This window comes from Parasteatoda tepidariorum, chromosome 11, assembly GCF_982258835.1.
Source record: "Parasteatoda tepidariorum strain Cologne lab strain chromosome 11, Ptep-v5.0, whole genome shotgun sequence".
Lineage (NCBI taxonomy): Eukaryota > Metazoa > Arthropoda > Arachnida > Araneae > Theridiidae > Parasteatoda > Parasteatoda tepidariorum.
In genome coordinates, this window is record NC_141765.1 from 63,926,795 (window position 1) to 63,947,073 (window position 20,279).

General features: G+C 26.1%; 1 protein-coding gene across 1 annotated transcript in view; it reads right to left on the minus strand.

The window, feature by feature from the left end:
- LOC107456705 (glycine receptor subunit alphaZ1-like) overlaps positions 1–4,409 on the minus strand; it is a 150,074-nt gene extending 145,665 nt beyond the window's left edge. The window contains exon 1 of the mRNA XM_016074642.5: positions 4,155–4,409. Within this exon, the coding sequence (XP_015930128.2) occupies positions 4,155–4,231 (77 nt within the window). The 5' untranslated portion in view covers positions 4,232–4,409. The remainder of the gene's footprint in view (positions 1–4,154) is intronic.
- Positions 4,410–20,279: the final 15,870 nt, after the last annotated feature.

Below are 20,279 nucleotides of genomic sequence, written 5' to 3' on the forward strand. Positions count from 1 at the left end.
CTAGAACTAAAATAGTAACTTTAAATGCCCATATCTTGTGCAATTTTTAATTATTTTTCTTCAAATATTCAAATTATATATTTTTTTTTATTAATCTAAATGTTGGTTGTATTTCAAATAAAACTTATATCAGTTATAATATCGCTTTCAATGTCAGTTTAGAAAGTATTACGTTATTTCTTAGTTATAGTATTATATTAACTATATGAAAGATTCTTTTACCAAAACTATTTTAAATGCGCATTTCAAAATATGTTTTGTATAATACCTTTCCTTTCAAAGTTAAGCTTTTTCGCAGCATTTTATCCTTAATGCATGTGCAAGACATACATACATCTTTATAAAGTCATAATTCCGGGTGCTTAATTCTTGGAATGGTTAAAAAAATATTATTTTAAAAATCTAACTATATATTTATAGTTAAATGAAAAGAATTTATATTCTTCAAAAAAGTCTGAGAACGTGACTTCAGATTTTAAAAGATTATGTTAAGCAGAATCAATTAGCGTAGTATATTATTCAGAAAAAGAAATTATTTTTCATTTTATTTTATCATTCTTCTATTTATTCAAAAATTAATTCTGTTTTCTGAGAAGTCAAAATAACTTTCATGCCGGTCAACTAAGAAGCGAAGGAAAAAATCTTATTTAAATTATGATACCATACGCATAGAGTTGGAATATTTTATATGGAAAATCAAAAGAAAATTGTCAATGTTTGTGATCCGAAATGATAGAAATTTTGGTGCGCGTATTTGTAATTTTTAACAGCCTTGATAAGACTAAATTAAGAAATATTATTGTGCTTTTTTATTACAATTACATGATATTATAATTCAACTTGAATGGATTTATTTAATTTAAATCCTTCGAAATGCTACAACAAAGTCGTACCATATTATGGTTAAGTATTAACATTATGGTTCAAGTTTAAACCAATTTTTCAGAAAGCGTACAATAAAAAGCAAGAATTGAATTTAAGTACCCAGCCTTTCAAATGATAAAGCATTACCACACTTATGTGCAAAGGGTTTGATGGCTAAACGCCTTCAATGTTATAAACATGGTGCAAAAGTAAAAAAAAATATTATTACGATGATATTATTTATTTTTATACTTTTATTTAACCCAGAACTATTTCTAAAAGAATTTACTTTGCGCAATGACTGGATAACTAACAAAAACCCAAACTAAATTGTATAAGTTTAGTTTGTAGTTACACGTTAAAACAAATTACTTAATGTTTGAAATGTAACAGTTGAATGTACTATATTGAAAAAAATTGTGCAATAAGTTCAAATGGTATATAAACACGTTTTTGAACTCTAGTATTTATACATCGTACAATTGGATGACCGCAACTAAAAGCTTCTAAAATATCAATATTCATAATGAGAGTAAAATAAAACAGCAAAAATATCGTCTTTTAATTTAATTTTTTCAAATGCCTTGAAATAAATCAATTTCAAATGTTAAATGTATTATTTATATATATAATTTATATATATTATTTAACCATATCGTTTAAGCTTATTCTACAAAAAAAGCTAGCATCAACAATATAAAATTTATTTTTCTATATTTCATAGGACTTTGGCTGATACTCAATTTTCCATAACAAGCTATAGAACTCTTCTAATGCCTTTACAACTAATTAACTTCTTAATTTATTATAAATAATGATACTTTAACTAGTTATTATTAACTTCTTTTGAAAGAAATCATTTTTCACAATCAAGCATTTTAACGAAGTCAACAATTGCTAAACGCCTTAATTAAAACAGAACAACTTGACATAATAATTATTATTACAGATTTAGGTACCCTGTTAAATTTTCAAAAGGCAGTTTTTATTGTTGGCACTTACAACATTATTTCATTAAACGGTTAATGAGTAAAGGAAGCGCTGAAATGAAAAAAAGAAAATTTCAGTATTTTTTTATTGCTCGCTCACAGAATACGAAATCATTTAAAATTGAATGCCAAATTATTTTTATTCATGTGATAAAGTATTTCATTGCTTGAAAAAAAAATGTTCGAATCATTTAGTTAAGTCATCAATCTTCACGTCTTAAAATCATTCAGATAATAAGTCAGAAAGATTTTTCTTGAGCGAAAAAATTATTGCTTCGAGAATAAAGGAAATATCACAAAGCATTTCTTAATAATTAAAATACATTTCTACATTAAAAGTAACACAGAATGGTTAAAATTCAATCTTCAAGAGATAGCAGCATTTTCATATTGTTTTTTATTTTTAAAAATTCAAATAGACGCACAGTCCACCAGTTGACAAATACCAAATTACAAAAATACTGTTAGGTATTGAAAGTTTTCGAAAACAGGCATAAATGTAAAGCTGAAAAGGGAAATGAAACCTCTTTTTGCACCGATAAAAAAGCATGGTCAAAATTATTACAATAAGGTAAAATTTAAGATGTTTCATGATCTATTGAAACACCAAAAATTTAGGTAATTTTTTCCAAAGAGCTTTGGGTAATTATTTTGTCAAATTAACAATAAAATATAATTTTATAACATAGGCTAAAATTTGGTAAGTATAGTTTGATTTCGTAATTATATTATGATTCCCTAGAGCATGGCATAAATCAATTTATTCGTTTAAATTTACTGTTTTCAGTTTTGTACTTATTCACTAAATGAGTTGTAATAAGAACTGTAATTTTGGAAACATAAATTTCCGGTAAACCGTTATCATAGGAGAGGAAAATTTCCAAATGAATGGTCTAAATATTGCATATTTCGTTTTTATTAACCAGAATTATGTTTTTTTACTAGAAATCCAGAAATGTCATTTCCAAACAGTACGGTAATTTCACCTTAATTTTTTTTCTCTCAGTGTAAAAATCATGGTATTGAGTTTTTTTATAGGTCTTAACCTATAGGCCAGCGTGAAGGCATAATTTATTTTCTTTTTAAAATTACAATTGTAATAAGAAAAAAAAAGGCAAGCGTTTTATTTTAAGTGAGGAAACTGCATAAAACGTACAAAATATATTTTAATCTTTCATTAACATATTGCTTTACAAACTACCAATATGATATTAATTAGTATTATTGAGTGCAATTATAATAAGAAAATTATACATTTTATGAAGAAATTTTTGTTGACTAACATCTTTAAAAAATTGTTTGAAGAAAATTCAGTTAACATCAAAATAAAAATACTTTGCAAAAGATAAAGTTTTAAAATACAATAACACTTTGGAACAAATTCTAATATTATTATACTTGTTAAATAGATATTAATAAACAAAAACATCTTATTATAATTAAACGAAATTTCTAAAAAAAATATACGTCTTCGATTTACAAAAAAGAAAGAGCATTTCTAATGATTAATTACCTTTAACAAAAAAAAATTGCCAGTTAATACCTGGCAGAAACAATTATTCATAAATGAAAGACATGCATGTGATTAATGTGGTAGTAAATATTTGCATTATGCCAATGAATATTTTGTTCTTTTACCTATCACTTTAAAATTTATTACGCTTTGACTTTTAAATTGAAAATTAAACATTTGCAGAATAAATATATTGCAGTAAATGGAGCTAACTTGCAAGTGCAGAATACAGCTTCTTAGAAAAAACTCCCTTAAAAGGAATACTTCATAGACACAGCATAAATTGAAAACAAGAACATATAAATTGTGTATTCCAACATATGATAAAGAGATGAACAGTTTGCAAACATGAAACATGCCGCAAAAAATAAAAATACTGCATAAAAGTTAGTTATGTTAAAAAATATATATTATAATTATATAAGTGCATAAAGGATAGGAATTATTAATTCTATTAATATGTATCATCAGAAATAATTATAAGACTACGTATTAAGTATACATAACAGTTGTTTTAAATGTGTGTACATATATATATATGTATATAATTATGTGTAATAAATATTATTAGACCTGAATCTATATAGTTAGTTTAAAAACAATTTATGGATTTTAAATATACACAAAGAATTTTAATTACTATTAAACAAGCGCGTATAATAATTTTTTCAAAATATTTACTTTGAAATTCTAAAGAACACTATATCTCTTCTGTTTGCAAATACTTTTTAGGACAATAAGAATAAATTATAATAACTTTTCTGAAAAAAAATTAAATTTTTTCTTACTTGAAAGTTTCCTTTTCTGAGAAAACTGTTGTGGAGAATAAAAGATATAATAGGGAAAAACGAAGAAAAAGCTTCATCTTTAAATTACGATGAAAATATCGAAGGGATAAATAGTTAATTACAGCAAATAAACTTCTTGCCTTGAAATATAAGGCATTACAGCTAACCAAAGAGTAATATTCAGACTACAGCCGTAGTGCTCGTATCACGTGCAATCGTTTGGCCAAAATCGCCTTTAAACCGCCACTTTTCTCCAAAGATAGGTTGTACAGCGCGCGCGCATTTGACGTAACAGCAAGGAGGAGGGACTTAAAAAGCACTCTTTTCTAAAATTGTTTTTTAAGTTCATAAGCCAGTGGAATAGTTCTTACTGATTCAGATGTAAATCAAATACGGTTTTTCATTGATAGAAAATGATGATCGAAAATACATCATTATTATACTGATTTTTATTATTGTATATCGAATATTGTATTTAGAATTGTTTTTTTTTTATTTTTTTATTTTTAGTTTTAGATATTCTATTATTTTGAAATTCGATTTCTCAAGATCTATTCAACTGATTTTACCCAAATTTTGTATTTTGCTAAGTAAAATTACAAACTATAAAATGGACAATTGCATACTTTACAGTTCAAATTTTTTTTCCACCATTATTAAATAAAATAATAGAAAAATAATGAATATTTACTAACATTTATTTTTTACACAGAATTTTCTTTGGAGAAACTTATAATTGCGTGAATCGAATTTTATAATTGCGTGTAAAAAATTTTCAAAAAAGATCTAGATATGGCGAAATACGCAAAAAGTAAAATTTAACATTAAGGGATCCAAGCTTTGGATAGCTCTCCTGACCAAACTATTTGGAACATATGTCTTGAATTGCGGCTACCCCTTATGTTTTGGGGGTCAGAAATCCGAATCCGTTGAAAAAAAGGCATGCTTATTCAAAGAAAGTACGTTTTTGTGCCAGATTTCGTAACTGAAGATATCGTTTGTACTCATGACCATTTTCTAGATTACGTCCTGGGACCATTAAGATTGAGTATTATAATGTGAAGATCCAATCATTAGATCAAAAGTTATTCACAGTGGTCCATTTGTTTTGGCGCACTGTACAATGCTCAAAATAAAATAGAGAACACCAGAATAATAATCTAATTTTTGTATTTTTGCGTACTACTATGTTATCTTAATGTTACAAGATATTAACCTTAAATATGATAATTAGTTTTTGAAGAACTACTTCCCTTGAAGGAAATAAGGCTATTTTCTTAGAATTTGACTGCCAATATCTACTTATGCCAACAGTGACCCACAAAGGTATGGTGCTCTAAAGAAAAAAAATAACACCAAGTATAGCTTTCTATCTAACTGTCGGATTTCACGCACTTTTTATAGCTTAAGAGCTTACTTTTGAATATTTTAATTAACTTGCGTAGACGATATGGTCAGTTACGAAAACATACACAGAACGTATTTTCTCTGAATTAACGTATCTTTTTTTCAGTAAACTTGGACTTTTGCACCTCAAAATTAGAGGGTAACTGCCCTCTGAAAATTATGATCCCAAATTTTATTTAAAATTTCATGCCAGTATTTCTATAAAATAAATCTTTAAATTAAATTTCTGTATTGTGATGTATGTAGCTTTCTGAATATTTCTAGAAAATAAATTACATTAGGTATAAAAAAAGGTATTGTCATTACAGTAGGCATTAAAAGGTATAGTCCAGTTAAAAAAAAAATTAAAGCATAATAAGGAATTAATTCCAGAAGACTCGCACTATTTTTATATCAATATAAAATGAGAACAGTGCACTAAAAAAAGCATATATCGTGACACCAAATATTTTACACCAAAGTTGGTGTAATGCAGCACCAGGGCTAATTCTTGGTGTAATCAAATATAAAGGACAGTTCTTGGTGCTGTGGAAAAACAGGAATGTTCTTACAAATTTTTGCCATTTCATAACCGATCTACTGATAAAGATCAACGTACATCGGAATCGGCGTTTTTGGAATCGAAAATAATTCACATATTGTGCGAATGAACGGAACTTTGTTATTAGCATTCTCTATTATAGGAGTTTAGATTTAGTTACCAGCTTTAAAGTGTATATAGAACCTCGATTTGGTGTTAACTTAAAATAAAGTGCATTTCAGACAATTTTTCAGGATGTTCAGCACCATTATTTGAAGAGATATTGCACCATAGATTTTATAAAGTGTAAATAAAAATGTGTTAAATTCATACCATTTCCTATCAAAGCCTTGAACTAGGTAATAATGGCACTATAAAATATTAAAATGGTTAGATAAACGCTAAATATTAAAAAGTGCTTTACGAATAATGATCTCTTGTTTTTGTGTTATATTGTTGAATTAGTTTTTTTTTAAGTAAGTAAATTATTATAATAATTTGGGCAGTTAAAAAAAGATAAATTATTATAATAATTTGACCAGTACTGCATTAATGTAAATGATTAATGATCGTATACTGATGATGATTAATTGCAGATGCAAACTTACTGATAGAGTAAAATAACAATAGTAGTATGAGTTATAGGATAGGAAAAAAGTTTAAGAATAAAGTTATTCTAAATAAGTTTATTTTTGTAGTTTCTTATAAGTACAAAAGAGTAAAAAGTGTAGAGTTTATAATTTTTTGGGGGATATTTTTATATAAATAATTCTTATGAAAACTATTCTTTTGCAATTGAAGAAAAAATAACTATTTGAATGCTTCCTCAATAACACTTTCTAATAGTATTTGCGTAATATGTAATTAAAAAATTTAGTTTTTCAAATAATAAAAAGCGGAAAAATATGATTATTTTTTAATATTTGAAACTGATGCTGCAGATTTGTTTTTAAATTGCTTTACATTTTTTATTGGTGAAAAAGTTTTTTTACGTTGTTTCAGGGATAAAAATGTGCATATTTTTTTGACATTAGCATACCATAAACTCATATAGAAATATAAATTAGTTAGATAACAATTTTTAAAAATGTATTGAAGCAGCTAATAAAAAACGCATTATTTCATTATGTCCTATGCGTAAGTGCTTCTGAATTTCATTAAAATCTTCGATAAAATTATTCATAAGGAATATTTAAGATTATGAGTACATTTTCTTTTATTCATTTATTTATTTCGTCATTTTTAAATTCGATAATGTTTCTCCGATCTCTTTGTCTTAGAGAATTTTAGATTTCAATGAACTTTTTATTTTGCTTTGAAGCATTGATTGCCCTCCTTTTCGTTTTCTTCTTCTTTTTCTTTGGTAGAAGTTATTTAATGGGATAAACTATCAGAGTACATGGTAACTCTTTTGGGAATCTTTTCGATATTGCATTATTAGCTTTATTCAAGAAGATTATTTTAAAACTAAAGGCGACAGTAATCTCCCAGAAGAAGATTTATTTCCATTTTTTTATTTTGGGACGATGGTCCTCAGGTAAATATAAACAAGTTATAGCTTAATTATTTATTTTTAACATATAAATTTGACCGTTATACCAACTTCAAAGATCATACGTATTTCTTATATAGTATGCAAACAATAAAATGCGAACTTTTAAGAGCATTAAACCTGAAATCATATTATAATTATCCTAAAGTAAATATTCAAAACTAATTATAATAAACTACTGAAACAAAAAGAAACTACGATAACTAAAGAAAAACAAAATGAAATCTAATTACAAACACAACATACATCAAGAACAACTAAAAGATTTCCTGAAATGATTTCAAAATAAAATAAATATTACTGTCTATATTTCAAGGGAACTACTTTTTTTATTTTATAACCAACGTTGAGCCGCAGATCCCATACTGCGTTTATGACTAACAACTCCGTATTCTTGTAGTTTTGAACCCAGCCCAGAGGACAAGGCAACTCCTGAACGAGGCATTGAGAAAAACTAGCCTTTATAGAGAACTTTTTTGATGAAGCATTTGCGTTACATAGAGTGGAAAAGCACAAAAACCCATAATGGTCAATATGAAAACAAGGGCATTCTAACCCATAATCCGTATGACCACAGAAGACATTTTTACGTAAGTTCCGTGGTAGTTGCGAGTCGGGGCAAAATTCGTATGAACCAGTGACCTCTGGAATTCGAATCTAAATTACCTAACTAGGAGGCAAACTTTCAATTATATGAACCCCCATGGCTCCAATAAAACTAATGACACGTTCGATACTCGAGTGCAAAAAGTAATTTTCAATTACTAAGAGTAAAAATTAAAAATTGTTCGAGAAAATTATACAGTGAGTCTTTAAATTCGGAGGCTGATGGTACACTGTTAGAAATTTCTCAGAAAAAAGGGTTAAATAGCAATTTATTTAATTGTTATTTTACCACATTCAAACAAGAAGTGAAATAATCATAAATAAGATGGTATTCAAACTGTTAATTGCGAGAAATACCGTTTATTAACTGCTTTCACCTAATACAATTAAACAACCAGAATTGCATCACGCCAACGAAGCCCACCTGATGAAGCTACTTAGTTCCTTGCAGCTATGTATAACTGAGCTGGTACATAGAAGAGAGGGCTAAACTGTCAGTCTCATGACCAACAAAACGGAGGTTCGTGTCTCAGCGTTGACACCACAATATTTCCTCCATTACTTTCATAACATAAAAAGTATTCAGCGTCTTGCACTCTCCAATGATCATTACCTAACAAAAAGCCTATCTCCAATATCCAATTAAATTTATTTTTTACCGTTTTTAAACCATGTTAGTTGTAAATGGTTAAAAAGAACATACAGTTTTGAATTCTTGGTTTTATAACCATACTAGTTGTAAACGGTTTGAAAACAATTAAGGAAAATTGTTTTACCATAGACTTTACTGTTGATTGGATGAACAGACTGTTGTCCATTATTTTATCAGTTTTAGAATAAAAATTCTAACAGTGTTGGTAAAATGCATACCAAGAATTACATCTTGCACAGTAAAACAAAGTTGGAAATAAGAAATATATACAGAAAAACTTCGAGAAGAAAGAAAATATTTTTTTACACATTACTATAGTATCAGCTCCAATGCGCCACCAAGAAAATCGATTCAGTCCAGGTAACGTCCAAAATATGACTGGACTACAATTTGGAAGATGCCGGATGTTTCTCGAAAAGTTACAGAAGCACCAAACTCTTTGAGAATATGTTTTATCATTTCTCGTTCTTGTCTCAAACCCAACCACAACCGGTCTCTTGAAATTAAATGAATTGCTCTTACAAAACTGTTAGTATGAATGTAGGAAAATTTCGTGATCTGGTTTTGTCCTCTAAGAAATGTTACAGAGCGAAAAGAATCGTTTGCAGCTAACGATATGCCCTTCAAATTCAAAACGTTTTACAAACGATTTGATAATGCAGCCCTTTGAGGAGTTTACTGGAACACTTTGAGAAGACTACTAAGATTCACGGAGTACAAACGTCGTGACCTGCTGTCATCTGGGTTAATGTGCACTGTTGGATAACACTCGGTCTCACAATGCTCGAGGAACACATCTTTTGCAGCAATTCAAGCCGGTTCTGTTTAGCCTACACCTAAATTCTGAACTGGACTTATTTTGATGATTATCTGCTCATTAAACCTATGGGGTTTTATTATTATTCGCAGCGGAAAGACGATTAATCTCCCATTCAGGACCAATTAGACAACGTGATATTTTATCGAGACAATAACAAATTAGTTAGAAGTAACGCTATTTAATCGCTGTGAGATTTAATGTATAAAAATATGCATCTTAATGCACTAACTGAGTTAACCATTAGGATTGAAGTCATGCTCTCGTAATCTAAATCAGATTTTTTCAAACCTTTTGGTTTGTTGATCCCACAGTAGTAACGAAATTTTGGGATCCCATTAACATTGCGAAAATTCCGCACATGCAAGAGTGTGAGGAGATTCCTTACTTGTGTTGTAATATATTATATGCTATTACAGTTCAGGGTGATTAATAAGAAGACATGAAAAAATAACTGAAATGTTTAAAAAAATAACGAGTTTAATATGATATAGAAAAAAATATATTTGAAAACTTGGTTAAGTTTAAGCTTCAAATACAGTTTGTTCATTAAGTGTAGCAACTTGGAAGTTCAGTAGTGAGAAAACACACTTCTAATAGAGCATAGGTGAGGATTATGTATAATTGTCTTTTATATTACCAAATCTTGGCAAAATAGTCGACACCGCATGATGAATCTCTTGAATATTCGTTTGATTTGATCAGCACCTTGATTTTATGGTGGTTAAAGACGAATTTGTCGTCTCATACAAACATGTTGAAAAAAGTTAAGCAAGTTCACGGTCATTTCAGACATCGTTGGGAATTATTTAGCAACTCCTAGCATAAAATCTTCAAAAGACCTATATCTAATTGTTTTCGAAACAATTAGATATATAGTGTAAAATATTTAGTAATTGTAAATAAAGTTATTAGATATACTATGTAAATTGTTAGCTATTGTAACATTTTTATGATTCTGTAAATATTTCACCAGTACATAAAATGATTGAAAGTGAATTTAATTCGAGAGAAGAGTTACTTTGTCCTCACGAAGTACAAACAACATCCTCAACACAATTTTTTATCAACAAAAATTCATGTTTTTTTATTGAAACTGTTCAGTTTATCGTTAAAATACTTAAGATTTTTCTAATTCATCAAGGAAATGCTACTATGTGGGCGGCATATATTATTTTGAATATTTTCATAATTTATTTGACAAATTATTAATTGATGAAACTTGAACAGAAATTTCTATTTGAACAGAACAATCAAAGTACATGACAAAATAAACTTATGTCATTTCTATTAGATCATTTTTTTATCTTAATGTATGTTTTTATTTTAATGAATGTCCATAATTAAAGCTTCGTGTTTAGTTACTCAAGAAAAGAAATTGAAAATCTTATGTAAGAAACCGTTACAAAAAATAATAAATATAGAAAGTTGTTGTTTAGATTTCGCACAAAAGTTTAATTTTGCATGTTGTAACAAAAAGTTAATTGTAGTTAAGTTAAAACTTTAAACTACTAACTAAAATTTTAATTTAAACTTCTAACTAAACCATGAAAGTACTTCTTTCGTATGACTAAAATATTTTTGTGCAAAATATTACGTTTGCAGCTTAATATATTTTAATTATTAATATTATTGATATAAGTTACAGCCAATGTCAGAAATTAAGTATTAATAATTTTTTTTCCAGTTATCTCATGCATTTTTCATAATTAATAAAATCATGAAAATATTGTTTTCTCGGGTCAGTTTTCATGTTCCAACAAAACTTTTAAAGGTCATCTTAAAATTTCCACTGAAATATAAATGTTTTGAAATCATTCGGTATTATTTAATTTAAATTTATAATGTGAAGTAAGTATTCCTGAATATAATATCTCAATTTAGTACTATTTGTTTTTAAGTTGAAATTATACGAATGAGAGTTGTTTAAAAATGCTTTATCGAGAAACCTATTCCGAGAGCTAATTAATTGACATAAAGTTTTGCAAGTAGCGGTAATTGTTTTTAAGACAAGTTAATTACAGTTTAAAGCAGTGGTGGAAATTTTTCAACTTTAGGTATTGCCTATTTTGTAAAACTTATTTATAAAAACAATTATCAAAATATATGTCATGTAGACTTTTCAGGACTGAAAATACGATTAATATAGAATTAATGAAGGTTTTAAACTAATTTATAATAAATTTTTGCTTTGCATGATAAAATTCTTTTTCTTTTCCAATTACGTAATTAATTAGTCTTTTCAGATGTCTATTTTAGAGAAAACAAGGCAATGACGAAAAAATTGTTCTCTCCTTTTTTTAAAAGATAGCTAATATTTTCCATATTAGATTTTTATTTCTAAAAATACTATATATTTTACGTAAGTACTACTTACTTTCAATGAGTTAAAATGAAAAATTTGGTTACGTCCTCAAAAATTTATTTTTAATTATTTGTTAAGTTTAAACAATATTTTGTTAGTGCAAAAAGCAGTTCAGAAAAAAAAGACAAACGTCATGAAAAAGACTTAACACATTTTGTATATCTATTATACCTCGAATAAATACCTCCTGCTTCAGCATTTATATATTGTAACAGCCTGCAGCTAAAGTTAGCGTCTATAGCATAAGCTACAGTTAATTCAAATTTTATGTTTACCTGTCCGTTATGTTGTGTTATTCTGTTACATTTAAGCCAGAGGAAATTATACCATTTCCATTTTAAACGATAAAAAATTTTTTACAGCTGTTTTGATCGTATTTTAAACACTGGGAAGAAGAACATGTTTAAAACTATCAGATATAACAAAATTTAACATGTTTCTGACTCTACGGGAACACCAAGAAGCTCGGTATTTTTTACCAAAGCGCTTTGATAATAAATTAGGTAAAATAAGCAATGAAATATGTGATAAAATTTGGTAAATATGGTAATTGTATCAAGATATCTTAAAGCATGACATAAAATTTCGGTTAAATTTTCTTTTCAGTTTTGTATTTTTTACTAAAGATGAGGTAATCCGATATATATATATATTAAGCCAGAATTATGCTTTGTATTATTTTTATCAATTTGATTAATTTATTTACTTTTTACTAATATTTTCATTACCAAAAAGTAGAGTGGTAATTTTATGAGTTTGTTTTTTCCGTGAAAGAACTAATAAAGACAAAGAGTAATAACCAGATAAGATTTGTTATCTTGGAACTAATATTTGAAAAAAGATATTGCTTTTCGCCACAATATCTTACTTAAAAACAATTGTTAGGACACAGTTTGTAATTAGCTGAAACCTGAAGGTGGCAAAGAGGAATGCAATGTTGTTATACTTATATTCCATAGAAAGATTCAGTGTACAAATAGAGGAAATTTTATGTCGAATTATTTAAAGAGAGAAAATAAGATTCGTTTGAACTAAAATGATCGAAAATGATGCTTTAAATTTTTGATCTACCCTTTATACTTGTTGCGTGTGTATAATGGAATTTTGCTTCACAAGTTAAGATTCGTTTTGAAATACTTTTTGCAAAAAAATAGTACAGTACATTTATAATTTTTTTAGACAATCAATAGAAAAATTCTGCAATTATTATAATGTTTATATTCCAATAATAAAGCAATGCAAAGTTCTGTTTAATTTTTAAAAAGTGAGCATACACTTACGAAATAAAGATATTTGTGCTTATTAAAGAATTATATTCTTCATACCTTGATGTGTAATTGTCATTTCATTCATTTGTTGAAGGACTCCATTAAAGTTTTTATTGTATCTGCTAGATATGAAGAACTTTCGAAAATATATAATTCTGAATAAAACTTATGATGAAATATTTCTAGCACTAACTGTATTAAGAGTAGTTGCTTTCTGTACAATTTAAGTAAAATTGGTTAACATTTACTCACATAAATTTTGAAAGTTCTTGATATTCATTAACGAATAAACGAATAAAAACTAATTAACTGGTTAATATAAAGGAAAGTTTTGTTTTATTGAGTTCATTATCATTATGTAAAGTATTGCTTTGAAATACCATCAAATTATTTGCATTTTAATGCATTGTATTTTATGCCACCAAGATCTTAAATGAATTGTAAAATATTTCTTTGTGTTTCATACATTACTTACAATAAATTCTCAAGTTTTGAAAGGGAAGCAGAATATATAATCAAAATGTCTGAATAAGCACTTGGGAAAATTATTCGAACTATTCATGTATTCATTCGAGGAATTTAAATTGTCGAATATATTCAGAGTTAAGTAGATATTAATAAGAATGTTTAATGCGAAATGCTGAATATATTCAATTAAGTGTTATATATATATATATATATATATATATATATATATATATATATATATATATATATATATATATATATATATATATATATATATATATATATATATATATATATATATAAAATATAAAATATAATATATATATATATATATATATATATATATATATATATATATATATATATATATATATATATATATATATATATATATATATATATATATATATATATATATATATATATATATATATATATATATATATATATATATATATATATATATATATATATATATATATATATATATATATATATATATATATATATATATATATATATATATATATATATATATATATATATATATATGAAAACTAGTGAAAAATAAAAGTATATTTCTTTGTTACTCATTTATTTTATTTTCCGGTACAGAATTATGCCCAACAACTCTTATCACTATATTACCAACTTAACTTGAATTTTCGCCTAAATTGTATACTGTATGATGAACACTGTTTTACAATTCTGGTACAAGCAGTCTTTTTTTGTTAAAAAATTGCAGATTAGACTTGCGTATGATAGATTGTGTGTTACCATTATTTCTGACTTATATTTTCCAGAACACAATTATGCTCAAGAACTCTTATTCAGTGTAGTAATAATACAGCTTAACTTTTTGCTGAATGTTACTGAAAAAATTGCAGATTTTTTTCCAGACATACACATGACAGAACATTTGCTACTATCACATTTTACTTCTTTCTAAAACAAAATTATGCTCAAGAAAGAACTCTTATTTAGTATATTACCAATATAACAGGAATTTTTTTTATCCCATCGTTTATAAACACTGTTATACAACTCTGTAACAGCCATTCTAATTCTGTTAAAAAAATTGAATATTTTCTCTAGACTTATGCATAAATCTTTTGAAATAAGTCGTAACTATTATTTCTGAAAGAGTGTAATTGCAAATTCTAAGTTTAATATAAAGTTAAAGTTCTAAGTTTAATATAATATGCATGGCTAGTAGTATACTTCGTCAGGGCATTTAACGGAAAAATTAAAACAAAATCTGCTTGACAAACAATTTAAAATTGTTTGTCAAGCTCTCTTATCAATTGTGTGAATTTTAGAATAATGCCAAGCTCGTCATGGTAAAATGATTTTTTTTGTAACGTGAAAATTAAAAAAAAACAATATGAAAGATAAATTATTCTTTAGGTGTTTATTCTTAAAGATTTTTTAAAAGATTTAGACTTATTAAAGACTAGAACCAAAAACGAATCATTTTGGCCTAAAATTAGTTCAATTATTTTTTTTTTCCCCAAAGAGTTTAAAACTGAACTTTCAAATTTTCAACAACAGTATTGTCCCAATTTTCAATCATTAATTGTGAAGGAACTCTTACGTACCTCCAAAACGAACAAGTGGTATCGTTTGATGGAAAAATTGTTTATTGGTCGATTAATTTTGCACTAAGCCAACTATCTAAAAATCAGAATATAGTTCATGGGATTTTTCTTAATAAAAAAACTACTATAGAAGAATTTGCTAGAAAATGATTATGTTAATGATTAAGAAATGAACTCTTCAAAGACACATCACGCACCCTAGTGTGCTACAAAACCATTTATTGTACCCAAAAACTTATTTTCACTTATAACTATTAATGAGGACGCGTTTTTAGAAATAAAAATTGCTTTTTCTGATATAATTTTAATAAAATGTGAGGAATTTTGTACATTTACTTTTATAAGACACAGACTAAAAAGTTTTTCTGCCTTAAAAATTGGTAAAAAGGAAGGAGATTACTCGAATTTCCTGTACGTATATAAAATTATAAGCATATGCTTACATAAATACAAAAGTTATAGAAGTTTAAATCAGTAAATCGAATTAATTTCCTATTGTTAGAATAAAAATATACAATATTCTATATTGGTAAGGAGCAGCTTAAATAAGTTAAATTAATAACAACCATATTTTTTCAGTTAAGTTGTATTAATTATTATGTGCTGAAGGCTTTAACTTGTATGTTTAATTATTAATTGCATGCATGTATTTATAGTCATAAATAAATTATGACATTAGTTGTAAAATAATATCATTTATATGGATATATCATAAATAAACATCATCCATATACAATCTTTCCATTGCATTTGCATTTCAAGTTAGAAGCGTATAACTCTTGGATAATTTGACCGAACTCGTGGTTCTATGTACATCGATTTTGTCATAGTTCTAGTGTTAAATTTTTATACTGAGCATTGATAAGATAAATTTAACAATAAGTAATGAAGAAGTTATTTATAATACTGCAGTGGAGGAATTTTGCAATCAGTCTAAGTTGTTGATTCCTAAAGCAACAGGAACTGCATTCTGTTCTCAAAGCAATTTTAGGTTTTCCAGGCATGTGTTGGAAAACCTTTATTCTTTCTTTTTCTTTGTTGTTTCATTTTTTAATCAATCATTTTTTTAAGAATCAATTTGAAAAGAAAAACACAAAACTCTATGTTACAAACAATTATAAAAATTACAAAAATAGATGTGCACTAAGATGCGATTCTCCTAAAACACAAAATACTGTTTTTGTCAGGTCTAACAAAATGAAAAAAAATTATGCTTTTTATACCTTAAACCATTAATCTTATGGTACCATGGACGTATCCAGTATATGTGCAACAGGTGCAACTAGCAAATATATATTTCTTTTAAAACTATGCAACTCACAATACTTAAACAATTTTATGTTCTTAGAAAAGCGATAAAGGGAATTTTTTAAATATTCTAATAAAATACTCGTCTGCAATACGTTTTTGATTAACTATTTCTGCTTTAGCTAAAGTAGACTATATAAAAAATAATTTTAGTTGCATAGATATTCAAATTCAATGATCGTGTTACAAAATAATTCAAAGTGAATGTTATCTAAGTGTACAATATATGGAGGTTCAAGTTACATAAACATGCTGTACCTAAGACGGTTTCTTTATTTAAAAAAATAAAATTCCCAATTTAAGAAAGTAAAATAAGTGTCTGACAGAATTAATTCACACAAAAAAATTACATTAACATGAAAAAAAGCATGCATTTCGCATAAAATTTCCAAGCTCTTTCAACTATTACTTTCTGCATAGGAATAAGGAAATAATCAAAATTTATCACAAGGTATATCATTTAGTTAAATGCATGCCTAGAATTTACATGAATATCGAAAAAATGTTTTAATAATTGCTAAGAAATCGTCTAAGGTGTAATTATCAACAAAACCAAAACTCATATTTAAAGATAATAAATATTGATATTTTTTGTAAAAGTGAGTATTTAGATGGTTATTTCACCTCATAGTCAAACGTCAAATGTGTACCAATCAACAAAATCAAAACTCATATATAAAACTAAAAAATAGTGATATTTTTCTATAACTCTCTACATGCAATATCATGTTTTTTTTTTTGTAACTAACTTTGGAACAATGCCAATTTGAAACAATATTATATAATTGCATCATTACCACTGACTAAACTTGCGGAAGGAATTGCATTCACTCGTGTGGCAGTTTTTCGGTCAACTGCCAAAAAATGTCTATAATTATGTTCATAAAACAGGCTCTGATATTTCTAGATAAAACATACTAAAGGTATTTTCGCTCCTTTAACTGCTACATGGTTCTTTTAATGCATTTTAATATGTTTCACACAAATAATTATCTTTTATTTTCTCTAATACCTAATGGTCTTAAAAATTACATATTCTAATAGAAGTATATTAAATTCAAATATATATGAACTTGACAAAATTAAATAATTAATGATCCGAATAAATTAGTAATTGAAATATGCATCAGTGGATTTTGTAAAACACTTTGAAATAAGTTTTAGTATTTTTTTAATAAAAGTAATGGTTCTAATTTGTATTTAGTAGTATAGTTTTCGTACAGCTGCGAAATTTTTTTAATTAACGTACAGCATTCGACTTTATTCTGATGATTATTTAACAAAATTTTAAAAGCAAAATACAGGTATGTTACTATTTCTTTTAATTACCAAAGATTGAATTTTTAAAGAAGTTCTAAGCAATAATTAGAATTCTAACAATATTGAGCAATGTAATGTTTATTTCTTGAGTTTTATATCGGTTTTTGATATTCATTTTTGGGATACATTATTATTAATGATCTTCCAAAATGAATTTCTTTTTTTTAAAATTTAAATAAATTAATGAAGGAATGTGCTTAACGAGATAATGAAAGAATGACCCTAATAAGTGAATCAAACAATAAATACGCTTATTATGAATCCATTTTTTCCCAAAATACACTAAGATTTTTTTTATTTGATTTTTAAATTTTCAGTAAATAGTTCTTTCAAAATTATCATTCAAAAATTACTATAAGCAAATTTCAACATCCAAAATGAACATTTTGTTAAAAATTAAAATATCATCCAGAAAAGTGATTCTGTAGATAACAGATAATCTTAAACTATCATAAGTCATCGGATATAATATTTGAATAATAGCGAGTATATTTTAATAACATTTAATCTTTTATAAATTTGTTTCAGTTTTACTCTATCATTTTATACAGAAAGCTCTATAATTGAAATTGTTTTTTTAGAAATCTTATGGAATAAAATGTCAGGCATGAAATATCTACTTAAATGCCAAAAAGAAAATAACTGAATAATTTAAAAACTTCCTGTGGTTAAATTTTGTTTCTGACATACAGATGCGTTCGAAAATAACTTATTTTAACAGTGCAAATAACTACTTCTCACCCAAAAAGAGTGAAAAATTTTCTGTTCTGCATACATATTTTATTTTCTGACAGATTTTAAAATTGAATTGCAACAGGGTCGCACAAATTTACTTTCTCATAAATCGTTTCTTTTAAAAGCAATCTTTTTTGAAGAAAGATCTTCGATCGCGAGATTTCTATAACGCTTTTTTTAAATTTTTGTGAAGTATGAAAAGTTTTTGGGATAAATTTTATTTAAAGAAAATTTTATTAAATATTTCTTTTCCGAGAATTTTATTTTAAAATTAATAGACGCAAAATAAATTATTGAGGAAAGTTGTTTTTCAAAAACTTTGTATTACTTTCATCAACCCATCGTTTTAACATGCTATTTTTTAAAAAAAATTTAACGTTGGTATTAATTTTTCTAAACTTTATACATTACCGACAATTGTATTTATTAAATAGATAAATATATTTCCCAATATAAACAAATATGAGATGAAATTACATTGCCTTCACGATACACGCTAATTAGTTTTTTACTTTATTTTCTCCTAATCATATATATCTGACCACAATATACTTTGTCTATAAACTTATTTAGCACAGTTACACGTAACACAAAGTTAAATTACCTGTTGTCTATTTAGATAGCCTGATATCGATGTAACAAATTCGAACATTCCTATTTTTTCAAAATCAAGAACTAGCATCTTGGCATTTTGATATAGAAATGGTTGTTTTCAGAATTAAAAAAAATGAGTTAAAATAAAGCAAAATTTTAATTAAAAAGTATTCAATTCTGTAAACTCATTTTCTGAAGCTGTATAAATGCTAAATACATTTGAAATTAGGGGAAAATATTAGAATAAAACAATTTACATCAAGTTTTAGACATTTATTTTAATTAGTTTTCAACCTGAAAACATTGCATCAAATATTTTACATTAACATAATAAATAATATTAAAGCAGATAGAAACATTGGTACAAAATCATTAGAAAACAATTTCTACCAGTATCTGAAAGAGACACTTAAACTATTTTGTTAACCTTTTTTAAGTGTTTTTTTTGCAAATTGAAATAGTTCAATTTAAAAAAAGGTTTAAACACAATTTTATTGTTCACATATATTTTTTAATGTTAGTATTCTTTCTTTTCAAATATTTCAACAGCAATTTAGAAAAAGCACTTCTTATTTCACAATTGTAACGATAAAATTTTTTTCGGTATAAAATGATTAATAATTTTAACTTATAATTCAATTAACTTGTAAAATTAATTAACTTGTCTGAGAAAAAATGCAAAAAAATAGATTTTTTTTGTTTCGCAGTTTTCCGATAATATCTAATTATTTGTTTTTCACCATCAGGGTCAAAATATAGTGTGTAACAAGTAGTTTGTTTTTAAACAAACTTTTGACTATCATGATTTATGTTTTTCTTCTTTGGTATTCTGAAACTATATATAGCATTATATTTTCCTTTCTCCTTTTAAGAATGCAAGGCATAAACTTAAGTTTATATAATTTTCAATATTTA